At 37.8% G+C, this 16,383-nt stretch overlaps 1 protein-coding gene across 1 annotated transcript; it reads right to left on the bottom strand.

Moving 5' to 3' along the window:
* Positions 1-596: 596 nt before the first annotated feature.
* chpfa (chondroitin polymerizing factor a) lies at positions 597-15,367 on the bottom strand. The gene is made up of 4 exons (XM_015001833.2): positions 14,875-15,367; positions 10,718-11,282; positions 7,198-7,380; positions 597-6,228 (listed from the first exon to the last, which is right to left on the bottom strand). The coding sequence occupies exons 1-4, from the start codon at positions 15,162-15,164 to the stop codon at positions 4,966-4,968; spliced, it is 2,301 nt and encodes a 766-aa protein (XP_014857319.2). The 5' UTR covers positions 15,165-15,367; the 3' UTR covers positions 597-4,965.
* Between the last annotated feature and the right edge of the window lie 1,016 nt (positions 15,368-16,383).

The following is a 16,383-nucleotide window of genomic DNA, read 5'->3' as shown; positions in this document are numbered from 1 at the left end:
ACTAATGTTTTAACTCGGGAAGAGTTCAGAAATCAGTATTTGGTGAAATAGCCATGAGGTTTTCAATGGGGTTCAGTGCAGTGGGCTCTTAATTATTTCCAGAGCAGCAATCCCCCCGATTCAAATCCGGGTCACGGCACCAGGTGTAACCCGTCTGTGTTCGTCTCAGGTCCAGTAGGTCGACTTCACGACAGACACATTCAGGTTCTCTGTATTTATTCTAACAAAAGAGGAAATCAAGTTGGTGGTTAACATCAGTCCAGCAGCTTCTGCCCCTCAGTTACAAACAGCAACTGAAAAAAGGGGGAGGAGCCATCAGTTACCGGTTGCTACGGTAACCACCAACTGCCAAGAGCAAACACCAATAAATGTCTGGAGAAACAACTTGTTGACTAAACAAAATAAATAAAAAAAATACATTTTGATAAACTTCACATTTATAATATTGCTAAAACAAAACCCTATTACATATAAATATATATATAAAAAATTATTTTCATGTTTTCTACAGAAATATGTTAAAATAAATCATATTCAGAAAAATATGCCATTTTTACAGCTCTTATTTTGAATTTTGACACACAAACACACAGATAAATATTTAAAATTATTTATTTAGAAAAATTACAATGATTCACAGTTTATTGAGAATTACAGCACTCAATTACACGTCATGTGCATTAACCAAAATGTACCGCTTTGGTTTAAAAAGTACCAATGTGTGTGAAAACAGTACAAACCAGTGAATGGGGTGCAAAGGGAAAACTTCAGCTCCTTGTGGAAATAAATGTGGAATGAACTCAACATATCAAAATGACTTTAGGACCACAAAAAACAAGAAAATAAAACATAACTTGCTGTAGAAAGATGTTTAAAAATGGAGTGTACAAAGAATGTCATGAATGCAGAAAATACTGTTATTTAGGTGATGTGACAGATAAATAAATCATTAAAAATACATAAGGAGCCTTCGTTCAGCCACACGGGACAATTAATCCGACGCCTCACTTGATTCTAGACCAGCGGTGTCAAACTCATTTTCGATTTGGGCCAAATCAAGATTATAAACCCTCTTAAAGGGCGAATTGTGCCAGAATGTATTGACGAAACCCGTTCACAAACTGTTAAAATATCAATTAATTCTTAAAATTAAATAAAATAGAACATCTTTACAGTCCCTCCTGGATTTTACGATTGTTTTGTGATTTTTTGCAATAAAAATCAAAGTGTTTGTGGTACTAATTTGGAAATATTTGCACTTATTTATGACGGTAAATGTGACTTTTTATTACTCACTGTACAGATCACGGACTATAAGCTGACATCAATTAAGAATGAGGCAGCTGTTTAGTATAAGTAAGAACGTTTTAGAATAAGCTACCACTTAAATATTAGTGAAAAAAAGTGTGGGGATTTGTTGATTTTGCTTGAATTTCCACAATAATTTGCAAAAAAACGGAGGGACTGATTGACATAATTTGGCAGTAAACAGATAAAAACTGCACTGATTTGATTGATAAAATAATATTTAAGCACATTTAGCATTTAATCTAGGATTTACAGGGCCACATAAAAAGCTGTGGTGGATCGGATTTGGCCCCCGGGCCTCGAGTTTGACACTTGTGATCCAGACCTTTCATGCTGACAGAAAGGCAAGAAAACAGAACATTTCAGTAACTTCATATTTTAATCTCAACCTCATTATTTCACAGTGATTTCTCTGGAAGACTCTTCAGGAAAACATTCACACCAAGTTAGAAGATATATATAAAAAAAAATCAGCATAAAAATGAACTTAATGATCTGTGCTCACACTGTGAATAAAACAGAAAAGAAACGCGGCGGACCACCACGGCGGCTGTAGTGTCTCCAACATATATATTAAATCCAATTACAGTTAAATAAAAGGACTCGCCTCGGTTTTATGTATTTCAAAGCAAATGTGATGAAAAAGTGTCTACAGCGAGCAAAATACATTAAAAGGGCCTGTCAGCGAAATTACAGTGTATTTACTCTGCCTCAAACAGAAGGTACGAGTCATGAACAGTACTGTGATATACACACCGCTGCACTTGAAGAAACAAAAAATGTCTTTGAAATTTAAAATCCCGTCGCCTAAAAGCTGCCTGTCCAGCTGTGTTATCTGTAATATTGCACATTTTAATGTACTAATAAATAACTGCTGTCCAGCACTAATACATCCATTACTGCTCAGAGACAGAAGAAACCTCCTACTGCATTTCACAACATCTGGAGTTCAAACACACCATATTTAGCAAAAAATAAAAAATCATCCAAAGCACTTCGGAACAGCTAAACCTTCTCCAATTTCTGCTTCTGTTGACGTAGAAAAATATTTCTAATGTAATTAAAATATATCCCGACATCCAGACAGTAACAACGTCATTATTCGTAGGGCTTGTTTGTTTTGTACCATTAAAAAAAATGTTCAATAAGAAACATTTCCAGTAAGTCAAGTCTTCATAAATCAAACCCAACAGATGCTTTCCAGAGAGCTCCTCCTGGCTTCGAGGCACACGTTACGTTCAGCCTGCAGATGGTCGAGTTCATGGTATGTCCAAGTTTGCAATAAAAACTCAACCGAGACCCCACTTCAGTCTCCCAGCTGTGGCAGGCGTTATAAACACACAGAAAGCTCCACTCTCCCAGCCATACGAGTTCAACAAATACCACCAAAATACCACTTATATATATATATATATATATATATATATATATATATATATATATATATATATATATATATATATATATATATATATATATATATATATATATATATATATATATATATATATATATAACAAGACAGCCAACATATGAAATGTCTTTGTCAAGGCACGTTATACAAACACACTTCTGTGAATACTCAAACCAGTTAAGTATCAAAAGTGCAAGAACTGGGGCACACAAGCAGTGGTGCAATGTACCGTTGGAAATAAAATAAAACATTAACTTCCAATTTAATGATACGGATTAAATCAAAGGGCATCCTCAAAAAGCAAACCAGTCACTGCTCATAAGTCAAACCCCTCTGAGAAGCAGCAATGAAATCTTTTAATTACAAACCGCTTATTGTTTTTGGTTAATTGGTTTCCAAACCCAACATACCTACTGCATTAGCTCACTCTATCCAAACGAAAAGCATTTCATTCATCAGAATGTAACACAACCAAGATGCACATTCCAAAAAGCATCATTTCCCCTTGAACGTTTTAATGCTCTTTTTAATGCAACCACAAACCGTTTTATTTGAGGGATAAAGTAGAGAATAAGTACATGGTTTATAAAATGTAAAAAAAATGAAATCTGGTGTTAATAAAACCTTAAAAAATACTAAAATACTAAAAGCGAAATGCATTATGGTGGAAGCATCATGCTGTGGGGACACTTTACAGTTAAACCAGGTAGAGGATACAAAATACTTTAAAATCAACTTTTTTAAAATCTTTTTATGTTTTAATGTCGTAACATGATATAGGGGAAGTGTCAGGAAGAGTAAGCGTTTCTTAAAAAGACAGAGACCCAATTTCAAGGTGTAATATTTCATATGCTGCATTTTTAATAACTGAAGGTAACATAATTATTTGATGGTGTTATAAAAATGTGTGGAAAATACGTTTTACCGCCCCTTTAAAACTAACTATTAATGAATCTAGTGAAATGTAGAAGCATCATGCATAACCTTCACAGTTATACAGTACTCCATGTAATATTCTACAAATCTAAATAAAACATATCAAAGTTTGTGGTTGCAATGTGAGAAAAATGCAAAAAAAAAAGTTCAAGGGGTGCTAATACTTTTAAAAGACATGTTTGTTAGCTTTCTCAGCTAATCTAAGCTAATGTTCCCAAAAGGAAACTACCTCCTTCTAATTGTGACCAATTAATATAATTACTCCTAACTAGGCATGGGCCGGTCTTCTCACAGCATCTGAAAAATATTTAAAGGAAAAAAAAAGTAACATTATTGCATTTCTTTAATTCCTACTGAGATAAAATATTATAGTTTGTTGTGAACTGCAATATTGAATTTAACATAAAAATTTAATGAATAAATGTTGGGGTAATTTTCAAGTAACCCTTGCCTCTTATGCCTTTCTGCTAGAGTAGTCAGGTTGAATATTTCACTCTGTCCCAAACACATTTCCATCGAATAAACATTGAAAAAACGACATTGGATTGGGTGTAAACAATGTTAAAATATGGATAATAGAGTGAAAATATGTCAACACAAACATATCTACTGATACCTAAAGATGGGCAGCAAAGACTTAATTTAAGAATCTGTTTGGGCCAAATTTAGTTGAATAGCCTAAAAAAATTTCTACTTTTAATACGTTTTTCAATTCAGTCCTAAAAAGTCAATGTATGTCCAATGTTTGCTGACTAAAGATGGTTGCCAACTGTATTTATGAGTAAGTGTGTTTGTTGGAGCTACTTTACTTTCCAAATCTAAATTTGTTCTTGTAGGCTCAAGAGAAAAGAAGTGGTCTTCTTTCAGCCACCCGACTGGCAGTGTGCAGCAACTAGTTTAGTTAGATTTCAATGGAAGAAATTTAAACTGGACGTACAGCAGCCGGCCCATGCCTACCCCTGAGTATTCTCAGTCTTTGGTAGCAATTTCCACCTGAATGCTGAGGAGACGACACAAACTCCTCAAAGCTACCGCAAAGCCACGAGTCTCTGGTTTCTATGCCTCCCCTAGTGGTCAAAACTGCTTATTGCAATTTTTATATTTGTCAGCATAGCTAACACGTTTGGTTTCATTATAAACCTGTGTTGCATCTGTTTATCAAAACTAGCTAAAAAAGACAAAGCTGACAAACAGCCTTTAGGGAGAACCGTTGGGTTGGACTTAAAGCTGGTGGAAGACTTGTTGCTTTTTTCAACCGACTCCAACATCTTCAGTCCGTTTTACGAAAATAAAGCAGGTGAAATGCTTCAAGTACTGTTTCCTTGTTCTTGCTCGAAAAGCAGCATGGCGAGTTGCGATCGGGACCCGAGGCCCTCCATGTTGCTCTGAATACACCGGTGGTAGATGTCTTCGCTGAGTTTGGGGTTGCAGGACTGGTAGCGGTACTGCTGGTGCAGCGCTGGCTCAACAGCTCTGAATACGTGCAGACCGGAATACTTCACAAAAATGTCATAAATGTCCAGGCTTTCAAGGATGTCCTCGTTCTCCTGGACGTCCGCCACCATGCGGGATCGCGTCGCCATGTAGTCGGAGTTGTAAAAGCACGCCTCGTCGAATGACCTGCGGTCAAAATGTCCGGCGTCCTTCACCAGGTCGACTGTGGCTGGGGGCGGCTGGTTGTGGTAGGAAACATCGGGGTTGTACTCCTGGAAGTGGATGGGGAAGAAGACCTGCCAGTTGTTTATGGAGTTCATGCGGCAGCGGTTGAGAAACTCGGCGTTGATGTTTGTGTTGACGTGCGCCAGGAAGAACAAAGTGTCCACCGGGTGCTTTTTGGAGATGATGTCCATGAACTTAATCTGGGACGGTATCTCCGTCTTGACGCTGATCCAGGGGATTTTCACCGTGGGGTATTTTCGTTCGTAAACATTTATCTGATTCTTCACGTCGATAAATATGTCGTTGTGGTTCACGTGTTGAGCCTCCTCTGGGTCGTAAATGAACAGAAATGTGAGGATGGCGTTTTCGCTCGTCTCAAAGGCGTTGGAGGCAAAGACTTCCAGGAAATGGTTGACGTAGCTGCGCTCTTCTGCAGTCAGAGGTATAATGATGTGGACCCTGGTCGCTTCGGTGACGTAGGGCATGGGAATGATCTCTATGAGGCTCAGGGGTCGCACCAGGTGGACTCTCTTGGTGATGGAGCGGCTGTGACCCTTCTGATTGACGACCTCCAGCTGAAGGTCTAAGGTGTACTCCATGCCCCTGGTGGGGTCGAAGCGTCTGTATCCGTTAATCAGCTGCTGCTTCTTCAGATGTAAAGTGGGCATGTACTTTTTGTTCAGCTCCTCTATGGCTGTGTCTATGACCTCAGCCACATCCAGTTTATCGATACCCCGCAACTCACACTTAGGAGCGCCGTCGATGCAGGAGTAAATCTCCTCCTCTGTGAAGTACTCCCATTTCAGAACTTCAAACCGAGATTTAGCCTCAAAAGGCGGATTGACCCCGACTGGCCACTGGGCGCTTCGGTTGCCTTCAAAAGCGAGAACGCTGACATTTTTTATCTCCGCCTGCGGACACACAACAAGAGGTTTTTTTAATACCATTGAAAAATGTGTCTATTTTAATTATGGCTGAAACGATTAATCGATTACTGAAATAATTGCCATCAAATTTAGAAATTTATTAATTGCTAACTAATTAATGTGCAATTTCTGAAAAAACAAGGAAGCCAAAACTGTACAAAATGTCACTGCTTCACCTTCTTACAGTCTGTAGTAAGGAAGTAAATTCATAGAAAGTTGAGTGGAAAGAAAAAGTCAAAGAAAAATCTGCTCAATTAAGGATTTTGTAAGTTTCAGAGTTACATTTAAAAATGTTAAGTTTCTCATAAGTTGAGTTGCAAATAAAGGTTTATCAAACATAATAAACAAACCAAACATAATGTTTTGGGTTTTTTTTAAGCAAAACACTTTTTAGTTCTCCTTTCAGATTAAAGTAAAGATTGGGTTTCATTTGGAAATCTAAAAATGAACATGTCATCACAGCGTTTGAAATGAGCACAAAACTATTAAATGGAGCGTCGCTTAAACAAGATAACATATCGAAAAATAAAAAACACCTCAGACCTTTTCATCAGGTTCACATGTCTGTATTAATACTATTTTTTGCTTCTCTTATGTAGAATTGTAATTTTTTTGAGAAACTGCATTTTGGGCTGACATTAATGAAAAGTCATAATTGGGGCTGCAACTAGCAACTACTTCTGGTAATCGATTAATTTATCAATTATTCTGATGACTAGTTGAATAAAAAATGGCACAGTCTAATCACGATTAATCGTTTCAGCCCTAGTCATTGAAATGCATCAATCTGTATGCAGTGAATCAGATTCATGTCTGAACTGAAATAAATGATCTTTTTGCTGATATTCTACTCAGATCTTCTGTTTTTGCGTTTTGCGGGGGGAATAATGATAAGACGAGATTGAATTTCCGACGGACTCGCAGGTGATTTGTGACTCTTGGCAATCTGCTTACCTGCAGCTTAGCGATCTCATTGTAAGTCTTCTGCAGCTCAATCTCGGAGAAGTATCGGTGCAGCCGGTACATTTGTTCGGGGTCAGACACGGGATGAACAGTCAGGGCTCTCTTGAACTTCTCATTCTGCTCTTTATTTGGGTCCGAGTTTTTTCCGAGCTCGTAATGGTGGTACTCGAGTCCCTGCAAAGAAGACAAACAAAGAGCGCTCTTCATGAGACGTGATGGCATGACAGAAATACGCCGAATGCCGTTCCAGGCCTGGTTGTTACGGAGCGTTACTTCCTTTCAAACATTTTGTGCCAACTAGACAGCGTATCGGGCTCATCTCCACGGGAAAGTTTGCTCAGTGAGCTGAAGCTTCACAGTGATGCTAAAAAGAAAAACTGACTTTCACTGCGGGGCTAGCAACCATGTTTGCTCTTTGACAAATTCACAGGAACTTCGAAATAAAACAAAAGATGTGACTGAGGACATAATCAGCTGAAAAAACCCCTGAAAAGAATCTGATGAAGCCATTAAGAGAAGAAAGAACGGAGGAAGCGCTTAGCTAAGCAGCGAGGCCGCTCTATTACCAGTGTTTGCCAACAGCTTACAGCCTGTAGCCCAACACTTAGTGAAGCATTGTCCGTGCCTAATTGGCATCAGCGTTCCCTTTGTACAGGAAAAAAAATGATGTCTGGCTCTGTGTTCAAGCTGTTTTCTCAACTATTCCAGGCCTGTTAACTTCCCCCTGCCTGCTTGTCTCCATTATCTAAAGGGCTAAGTTGAGCCCTGCTGGCTCGGGGCTCTTCTGATAGCCCAGTTACTCCCTCTCAATTGTGCAACAAGAAGACTTGCAGCTTGGCCAGCAGCCAAGCAGGAAAAATGGGAATAAAAAGCATTTACATATCAGTTGGGTGAGTCAAAAAAAACAAATTCACTTAAGTTACAACATGCTCTGGTAAAGTCTTTACCTCCTTATAAGCTGCTTTTTTATTCCTAAATGTTTAAGATCATCAAACAAACCACAAATACCTTCAAGCATTTGGAATATCTTCCAATTAGTCTTCTCTGCAGATTTTTTAAAATTCGTCCATACTGAAGGTTTTTCACAACATATTCATCTGATTTAGGTACAGACTTTGACTAGACCACTCCAACACTATACATTTTTAATTTTTGAGCCATTCAGAGGTAGATCTGCTGGTTTACGTTTAGATTATTGCCTTTCTGGTCTTCAAGGTCATGAACTAAAGGACATTAGGGCTGCAACCAACTATGATTATAGTAATCAATTATTCTGATGATTAATTGATTAATCGAATAAAAAAAAAGTGGCACATTCTGCAGATTTGTTATTTAACTACTTAAGCATTTTTTGAAAATACATTTAAAAAATGCAAATATTTAAATAACTTTTTTATGTAAATAAAATGAAAATTCCTTTTTTTAACTGTACACCTGGTCACTTATGGCAAAAGATGTAAAAAACAAAACATTATCTACTAATCTGTGGACTATTTTTGGATTAATAGATGGATACCAAAAGGAGTTTAATAGGAAATGTTTTATTTTATTTTAACTTTTTTTTTTTTTTTTGCAGAATTTGAATCAGGTGAAGCTAAAACTGAGTAGTTTTAGATACAAGAAGTTTACAGACAAAGAAGGGTTTTAACTTAGATGCAAAATGTTTTTGTAGAGTTTTAGCTCTGACTGTGTTATGTTTTTCAGCAAAAATAACACTTTGTTTGACTTTGTATCGTCCAGTTAACGATTAATCGATTACTAAATTAGTTGATTATTATTTCAGTAATCGATTAATCACATTTAAGTCGATTAATCGTTGGAGCCCTGAAGGATGTTACCTTTCAGGATTTTCTGACTCAGAGCAGAATTTGTGATTACACCGTTATGAAGCCGTTTTTCATGAATGCTTGAGGAGTCCCAGAGTTTTGGCACCTTAATGGAGAAACTAGCCTACTTCATGCGTTCACACAGGTTCTACTGAAACGATGTGGATAAAAAATGTACACTGAACAAAATAATTCAAGATTTACCAAGGGATGCAATTATTTTCTGGTTGGTTTCAATAGTCTTTTTCCCAAATAAACTGAATCAATTACAAACTGAACTTTGTATTTACTCAGGTTATCTTTGAAACTAGTGTGACAAAAAAAGCAAAAACTAAAAAATATTTAACTAATTATTTGCAGTGCACTGTATTTGTTTGTAAATAAAACATTAAAACTAGAAGAACTGAAGCAAACTGTGCTGAAAGACAAACAAAAAACCTCCCTGCAGGCCCTGGGACAAAGCCTGTTTGACCTTAAATGCTAATGACATTATAGGAGCAGAGCATGTTGACCCACAGGGGATTTTCACACCATTGAACCTAAGCTAACCTCTCAGCTGTGTCCCCTGTTTACCTGCCCTGTAATGCCCCGGGTGCAGCGGGGAGTTAAAGGGCACGAGCCCTCTCCTCTGTAATATGAATACCATCTCTTTGCTAGCGCCGTAATTGCAGATCTATAGAGCTGTCTCTCAGTGCTAGTGCAAAGTAATGATTTCTGCAGGGATGGTTATGTTTTCCTTGTGAGGAGCAGAACCCCCCGCTGCAGCCAGCTGTCCCAGATGACTCTTCTTCGTTTTTACAGCTTAACATTCGTTTAAACTACAGACTGCTTCCTTTCATCTGCTCTCATGTAAAAAACATCTTTTATACCTTCATGTTCGTGTTGAAAGCCAGGAGTTCGCAAATTTTTCCCCAAAGAGCATTAACCTCTGACCAGGACCCTGTTTTCAAACCAGGGTATATATAAAGAAACAAACATTTTGACGGTTTTTCACTATTCCATAATTATTATATTCATTTAGCATAAATGCTAACCTCATACCTTCTGACTTTAGATGTAGCAGAAAATTTTGCATCCATTACCAGATAATTAAATTTGTCAACACAATTCCCTCTTTCTTATATTTTATATTAATCACATCAAATTTTAATTTATTCCCACAGAGGGGCTGCTGGAGGCTTCATTTGGTCTTTCTCTTTTTAGAAATTTTTGTTTAGTTAAATATGCTTTATGCATATTTTCTATTATAATACACATTACATGGCATTCATGTTTTTCACTGCCTTTCTTTCTTCTTTTTTCAGGATAATTTTCTATGACTTCTTGCCAATCAAGATACTTGAATAAGAAGTTTATATGCTTGTAAAAATTTCCCTGTTTCTACAATCAAGTTCAATTCCTCAAACCAGCTTGTTATGCTGGTTTGAGGAGAAAAGCATCTTGATTAATTTAAATTTCATTTCAGAATTTACATTTAAAAATCAATCATTTTAACTTTTTACATTTTTTTAAGTTATCAAAAACAGAAAACCCATATTATGTTGAAGAAACTCATGGGATTGAACTTGCTTTTATTTTTGCATGTTTTTCTCATTTTCTCTCCGACTTTCTAAGGCCCCCACAGCGCCCTCTGGTGGTCACCCCCTTTGAGAAAAGAAAAGAAGAGTGAGTTTAAGTCAACTTACCTCATATTCACTGACACAGTTGGTGCTGGTGTAATCGATGATGCATCTTCCGAGCCACTCATCTGGCCTGGAGCTCAGGATGTCGTTCCTGCAGTTTTCCAGGAAGGGTTGAAGCCGCAGGAGCAAGCTGCGTGACAGGAGGTACCCAAACCCCCCGTAGCAGTACTTCCCTTCCATCTCCCCTCCGATGAACTCTTCAGGACTGCCCATATACAGCTCTCGATCCACGCTCAGGTGCTCCACCAGCTCTCTGATCCGGTCGGCTTCGGTGTAGGCGTCGTCTTGGACGAAGTAGAACCAGTCGTACTCGTTCACGTAGTGGTCTAAGACATACCTGATGGTCTGAAACATGTTCCAGATCAGCCTCTCATCTCCGTGGGAGATCACAAACATGCCGTGGGGGACTTTGCGGTTGCGGGAGCCGGTGAAGAAGACCACGATGTCCAGGTGGTGGCTGATGGTGCGGTTCACCGCCACACCGAGGGTGTTGATGGTGTTTTTGGAGGTCAGGACTCCAACGAACAGGCGCTCCCGCATGCCAAGCTCCGTGCTTATGTACTTAGCCCTGAGAAACAAGGCGGAGAACGACTGGATCAATACAGCGGTTTGATAGTTTGACTGATTTTTGTTATTTATTCAGGGAGTCATCACAATACTTCAAAACGCTCCAACATTTTAAACAACTTGACTGATAATGTTCAGCCAGAAGGTAGCGCTGGATGATATGGCTAAAAAAATACACCACAATATAAATGTTTCATGTAGATAATCACTGATCAGTATTTTGTTTTAAATATATGAAATACTGACAAAATGGTGATACCTTTCCACTTTTATCCACAGTTCTCACTCCACGTCGGTGTGGTTTACTTTGAAAAAGCTACGAGAAACAGTGGGAAAAACCTTTAACTGCTGCTGCGCAAGTTACTCAAGTTGTTGCTAGGTAACCAAAGAATGAGTGAGTTGCTAGGTAACCAAAGAATGAGTGAGTTGCTAGGTAACCAAAGAATGAGTGAGTTGCTAGGTAACCAAAGGTGAGTTAGTTCATTCCACCAATCTTCTGGCTGTGAAAGGTTTAGCGGTTAAAGTCTTTCTTTTGCCTACATCCCCCAGAATTCTCTGCAGTTCTGAATCAGAGTTCAGAGAATATTTTATATATTGAATATTCTATCAGACATATCGATATAGATCATGTCTCAATCGCGACATATGTTGTTACTGATTTATTGTCAAACCTTAGCAGAAGCACAACGCTTATATTTACACCTGACCTATAGATCAAAATAAACTAAACTTCATAAATAATTACAATATAAAACCCAAAACATTTCACTTCTTGTACATAAAAACAATAAACAGAAAGATAAAAGGAAAGAAAATCATCCAAAACTAAAACAGAAAGTAAGGGCATTAAAATAATTAAAAAAAAAGAGAGAGGAGTAAAGAAAACGTGGATTTATTTGCAAACTTTTCTAAAATTATGCCAAATAAACATTGTACCTAACATTATCAAAAAGTGTGATCATAAATATGTTGCATTATTTTAGCAACAATAGGATTAATTGTTGTTTTTTGGATTTAAAAATCAGATAATGCTCTGCATTTTTATTTTAAAATTTCGCATTTACACCTTGAAACTGTGGTATCCTCATACCAGCCGATGCCTAAAGTACCTAAAATACAACAGAAGGCAACAGGACAGCTGGCTGCATGAACTCTTACATTCAGTTTATTAAAACCAGCTCAGCGGGTTGAGTGATTTCACAAGCTTCGGCTGAAGCCCTAGACATGTCAATCGTTGTGACACACATGGAAACACTAGCAAAGGAAATTACTGCTTCTTTAGAAATTTAAACTTGTAAGAACTCGCAAAGCGATTCATCAAAACCAGCAGCGCAGCCAAACTTTATTTCCTGTTTTTAACCCACATGGCATCTTTGAGGACCCAGTTTAGAGTCATGCCCATTTGATGATTCATCTAATAATAGAGCAACATTATCTGCAAATAGTAGCATTTAGAAGAGTTCACAACTTAAAAGGAAAACTGGTCTACTTCTACTGGTTGCATGAACAAGCCATTATCCATAATGGCTTTCATCAGATGTATGACAAACACAACTGTAAAATTACTTTAGGTTTGGTTTCCATCTTTTTAAAGTTAGGTAAAGCAACTAAATCATGAGTATTTCTGGACTTTTTCTGGTATAACTTGAGAGCCGTCCATCAAGTTGTAATCACCAGGACTTGTTTCATTTCCATTTTTAGTCATTTTCAATGTTCAACTCTTGGTCTTCTGAAAGAAAAACTTGGTTTTATGACTCCAATAAACAATATCGACCAGCAATAGGGAGCATTAGAGTTATTCTGGTTTGATCAGGGGCCACAGTTTATCATATTACAGTTGGAATAATATGTGCAATATGAGCCTTTTATAGCCGTTTATTTCCATAATTCACAGTTTAAAAAAAAAACTGAACTAATCTAAGTAGCTGAACATAAAAGAGTTTTCAAGATAGCAATGTACAGGCATGAAGGGGCATCATTAGATGCCACTACCTATTATTCTGTGAAGAATCAGCCTATAAATTAAAGGAATTTACACAATTACATCTTTAATTTTAGCAAAACCTTCTCCTAAACCTAAAAACTATTTCAAGGGACTGAAATAAAATTCAGCCACTTTTGGGAGTGAGGGTTAACGTTCAAACAAGGTCTCTATCCACAGGTTCTTGGAAATGTTTGCCTGCTTATGCAGAAAATGTAAGTTAGACATCCTTCAGTGTGTGGGCATACAGTGGCACCTTGTCAGCCTCAGCTTCAGTCCTCAAGCCTGGCTAGTATTAATAAGCATCTACAAATGTCTGACGGTTTGCTTCATATTTTAATTAGATTTAGGACAGATAACATAAATTGTCTTGTAATAGTTACTACTACTGGTGGAGGCGAGCAGAAGGAACCTGGTGGTGTGGAAGTGGCCGGTATAATTTAGGAACCGTTTTCAAACACATTTGACACTAGCTGATAAGATAATTGATACCAAAATAAAAAAAGGTTGCACTCTTTATCTTGAGAATTCAACTAGAGGGTTTGCTTTGCAGAAGGATTCGAACAGAAACAACACATTTGTCTGCTTAAAAGTTGAAAATATATTGCTGAAGCACCGACAAAACTGTGTTTGACATACATGAAGACCAGCAGATTTTTTAAAAAGCAACTAAACACATGTTGATTTATTATTCTGCTGTTAATTTGTTTAACTTTTGTAATTTAACTCTGTTGTTTTGTCAGGAAAAAAAAAAAAAAGAATGCACGTTGATTATTCTTCTCTTGGGTCAGAATATTTTGTGCTTCTTCTACTTTAAAATGTCAGATTCTACAGTAACAATCACCACTATGTAACAAAATAAATAACCTGACATTTATTCCAACTGTGAAAACAGCAGAACAGTCCTCAGATATCATTTGTTGAGCAACTTCTGGCAGCATCACTGTTTTTGAAGTAGCTTTTTTTACTTTTGTTGGATCACAACCTCTAAAATTTTAATGCTTTTATAACTTTTATAACATTGTAGCTCTCCTGTTTTTACCCTAAACCCAAAACCACATGAACTAAAGTTGTTTTGTTTTAGTAGTTAAAAAATGTTCTTCAACACACCCTCAAAACAACTTTGCAGAAAAAATAAGGGATGATCAGAATCCATTTTGTTGTGAATTGTTTTAGCTTGCAGGCTCAGAAAAACTCTCCTCCTATTTTGTCTTTCTAAAATATGAAAAAATGACTTCACTAACACTGCTGTTTAAAGTGGTTAACAATAAAACCTTATTATGAATATTTACTGTGTGGTGAGACCAAGTTAATAATGGCCATTTTAATCCCACTTTTTATGGAAACAAAGTTAAAAATCATCTGTTTTGGCACTGGCCCCCATATGGCCACCTCTTCTAAAACTTTCTAGGGTCGCCCCTGGTTATTACTAGCCTGTTGTTACCTTAATTCTCCTATAATTACAGGCCAGACTGTGACACCTGTACATCTGCACCATGTGGGGTCTGACATGATTTATCAACTAGTCCTCGTATTAAGTAAATTACAGCCCACTGTAAAATTACTTGAAGCGTGTATGAAAATCCAGAATGAACGGTGACCCTGAACTGACCTGAAAACTTTCTTTGGAGCACTCGGCTGGACTTGTTTGTATGGGACTATTCTTGGCTCGAAATCCTCTTCGGACTCCACATCGTTGCCAGTGGAAATGGAGCTGGGCTTTCGGGCTCCTTTGAGGAGTCCATCCTGACCCGAAGCCACATCCTCGCCCTCCTTCCCCTCCAGGGGACACGCTTCTTCCGTCCAGCTCACGCTCAACAAACTCAACGTGAAGCCCAATGAAATGCCGATTACCACCGGGCCGAGCGACCGCAGGACAGAAATAAACACTGAAAATCTCATTTTAAACGTCGGCTCTCCCTCCGCTCCTGCCTGCTAGTCCCGCTTCGGTCGCTTCCAGAGGCCGTTCTAACGGGGCTTCTGGGACGGGACAGCTCGGTAGTTCATCAAGTCTGAAGAGACTCAGCTGTATCAAAGTGAGTTTTTTAGAAAAGATGCAGCTTCTTCCTTAAATTCTACGCAGGACTGTTACGTGTCAGTGTCTGCTACCTGGCTCCTCCTCCCCGGCTTGGTGTAAGCATCACGAGGCGGGGCTCCCGGCTGCGCGGGGCGGAGGGATATCACAGTGATGAGCCGGCTGAAGACAGGTAACGGTCAGGAAAATGAAGAAACATCATCCGCTTGGCAGTTGGCTCCCACCAACTGACATGGCTGTCGTTTACGGTTGGCTCATAGTGACCGAAGTAATTACCTTAATATTTCTTAGTGTTAGCTTTCCAACCAATGCTTAAACAAAGTGTTTTCCCTATCAAATTCATAAAACACGCAATATCATCTTAAATATGTATAAGTTTTACACATTTTCTCAAGACACTTCTAGGTTTAGTCCGTCTTATGTGTGACTAGAATATTAAGTAGTGCAGAACTCAAGTAAGAGTAAAAATATATTCGGTAAAAAAGCACTGAGTAATTGATCAAAACATCATTTAATATTTAACATTTTGTTAAATATATTTTACATTTAAAATGTAAAGTTGTGTTGAAATTTGGAGTTTGACCAAAATGAAAATAATGAATGTAAATAACATAATTACAAAATAAGTGCACTTCTTATATGCACTCAGGTCAACAAAAGTGAGTGCATCTCTGAAGAATAATCTCCAAGTGTTGGTGCAGGTTATTTGTTATATTTAGTTATAGACTGAATTGAAGAGTACCTAAATAGTCTTTAATTCAAACCATTCCATTTTATTCATCTTGCTAAAAGTGAGTTTCTGATCTGGTTTTAAGTCTTGCGGACTCTAACAGGTTCCAAAATAACTCTGTATGCAGGTTCATCCAACTTTACACAACCTTTTACAGCTTTTTCAATCCTGGTTAAGAAATGTGTTCACACACCATGACGTTGCCACCACTATGTTTCACTACATGGGGATTCTGAGTTTTGTGTTTCCCCCATGCGTTGCGTTTCAAACAAAAAAGAAACAAATTTTTGGTCTTTACTGACCCAATTTATGATATGCTTACTGTGTGTTTCAGATGACTTAGCCTTTCTTTCATA

The sequence above is a fragment of the Poecilia mexicana genome, unplaced genomic scaffold (assembly GCF_051168715.1).
Source record: "Poecilia mexicana isolate PSO_F unplaced genomic scaffold, ASM5116871v1 scaffold_2, whole genome shotgun sequence".
NCBI lineage: Eukaryota > Metazoa > Chordata > Actinopteri > Cyprinodontiformes > Poeciliidae > Poecilia > Poecilia mexicana.
This window is presented reverse-complemented; position numbering and strand designations above follow the sequence as displayed.

Coding starts and splice junctions, on each gene's coding strand:
- chpfa (XM_015001833.2), bottom strand. CDS start 15,164: ATGAGATTTTCAGTGTTTATTTCTGTCCTGCGGTCGCTCGGCCCGGTG. Junction 7,381..10,717: donor ACTGTGTCAGTGAATATGAG/GTAAGTTGACTT, acceptor TCTTCTTTGCAG/GGACTCGAGTACCACCATTA. Junction 6,229..7,197: donor ATGAGATCGCTAAGCTGCAG/GTAAGCAGATTG, acceptor GTGTGTCCGCAG/GCGGAGATAAAAAATGTCAG.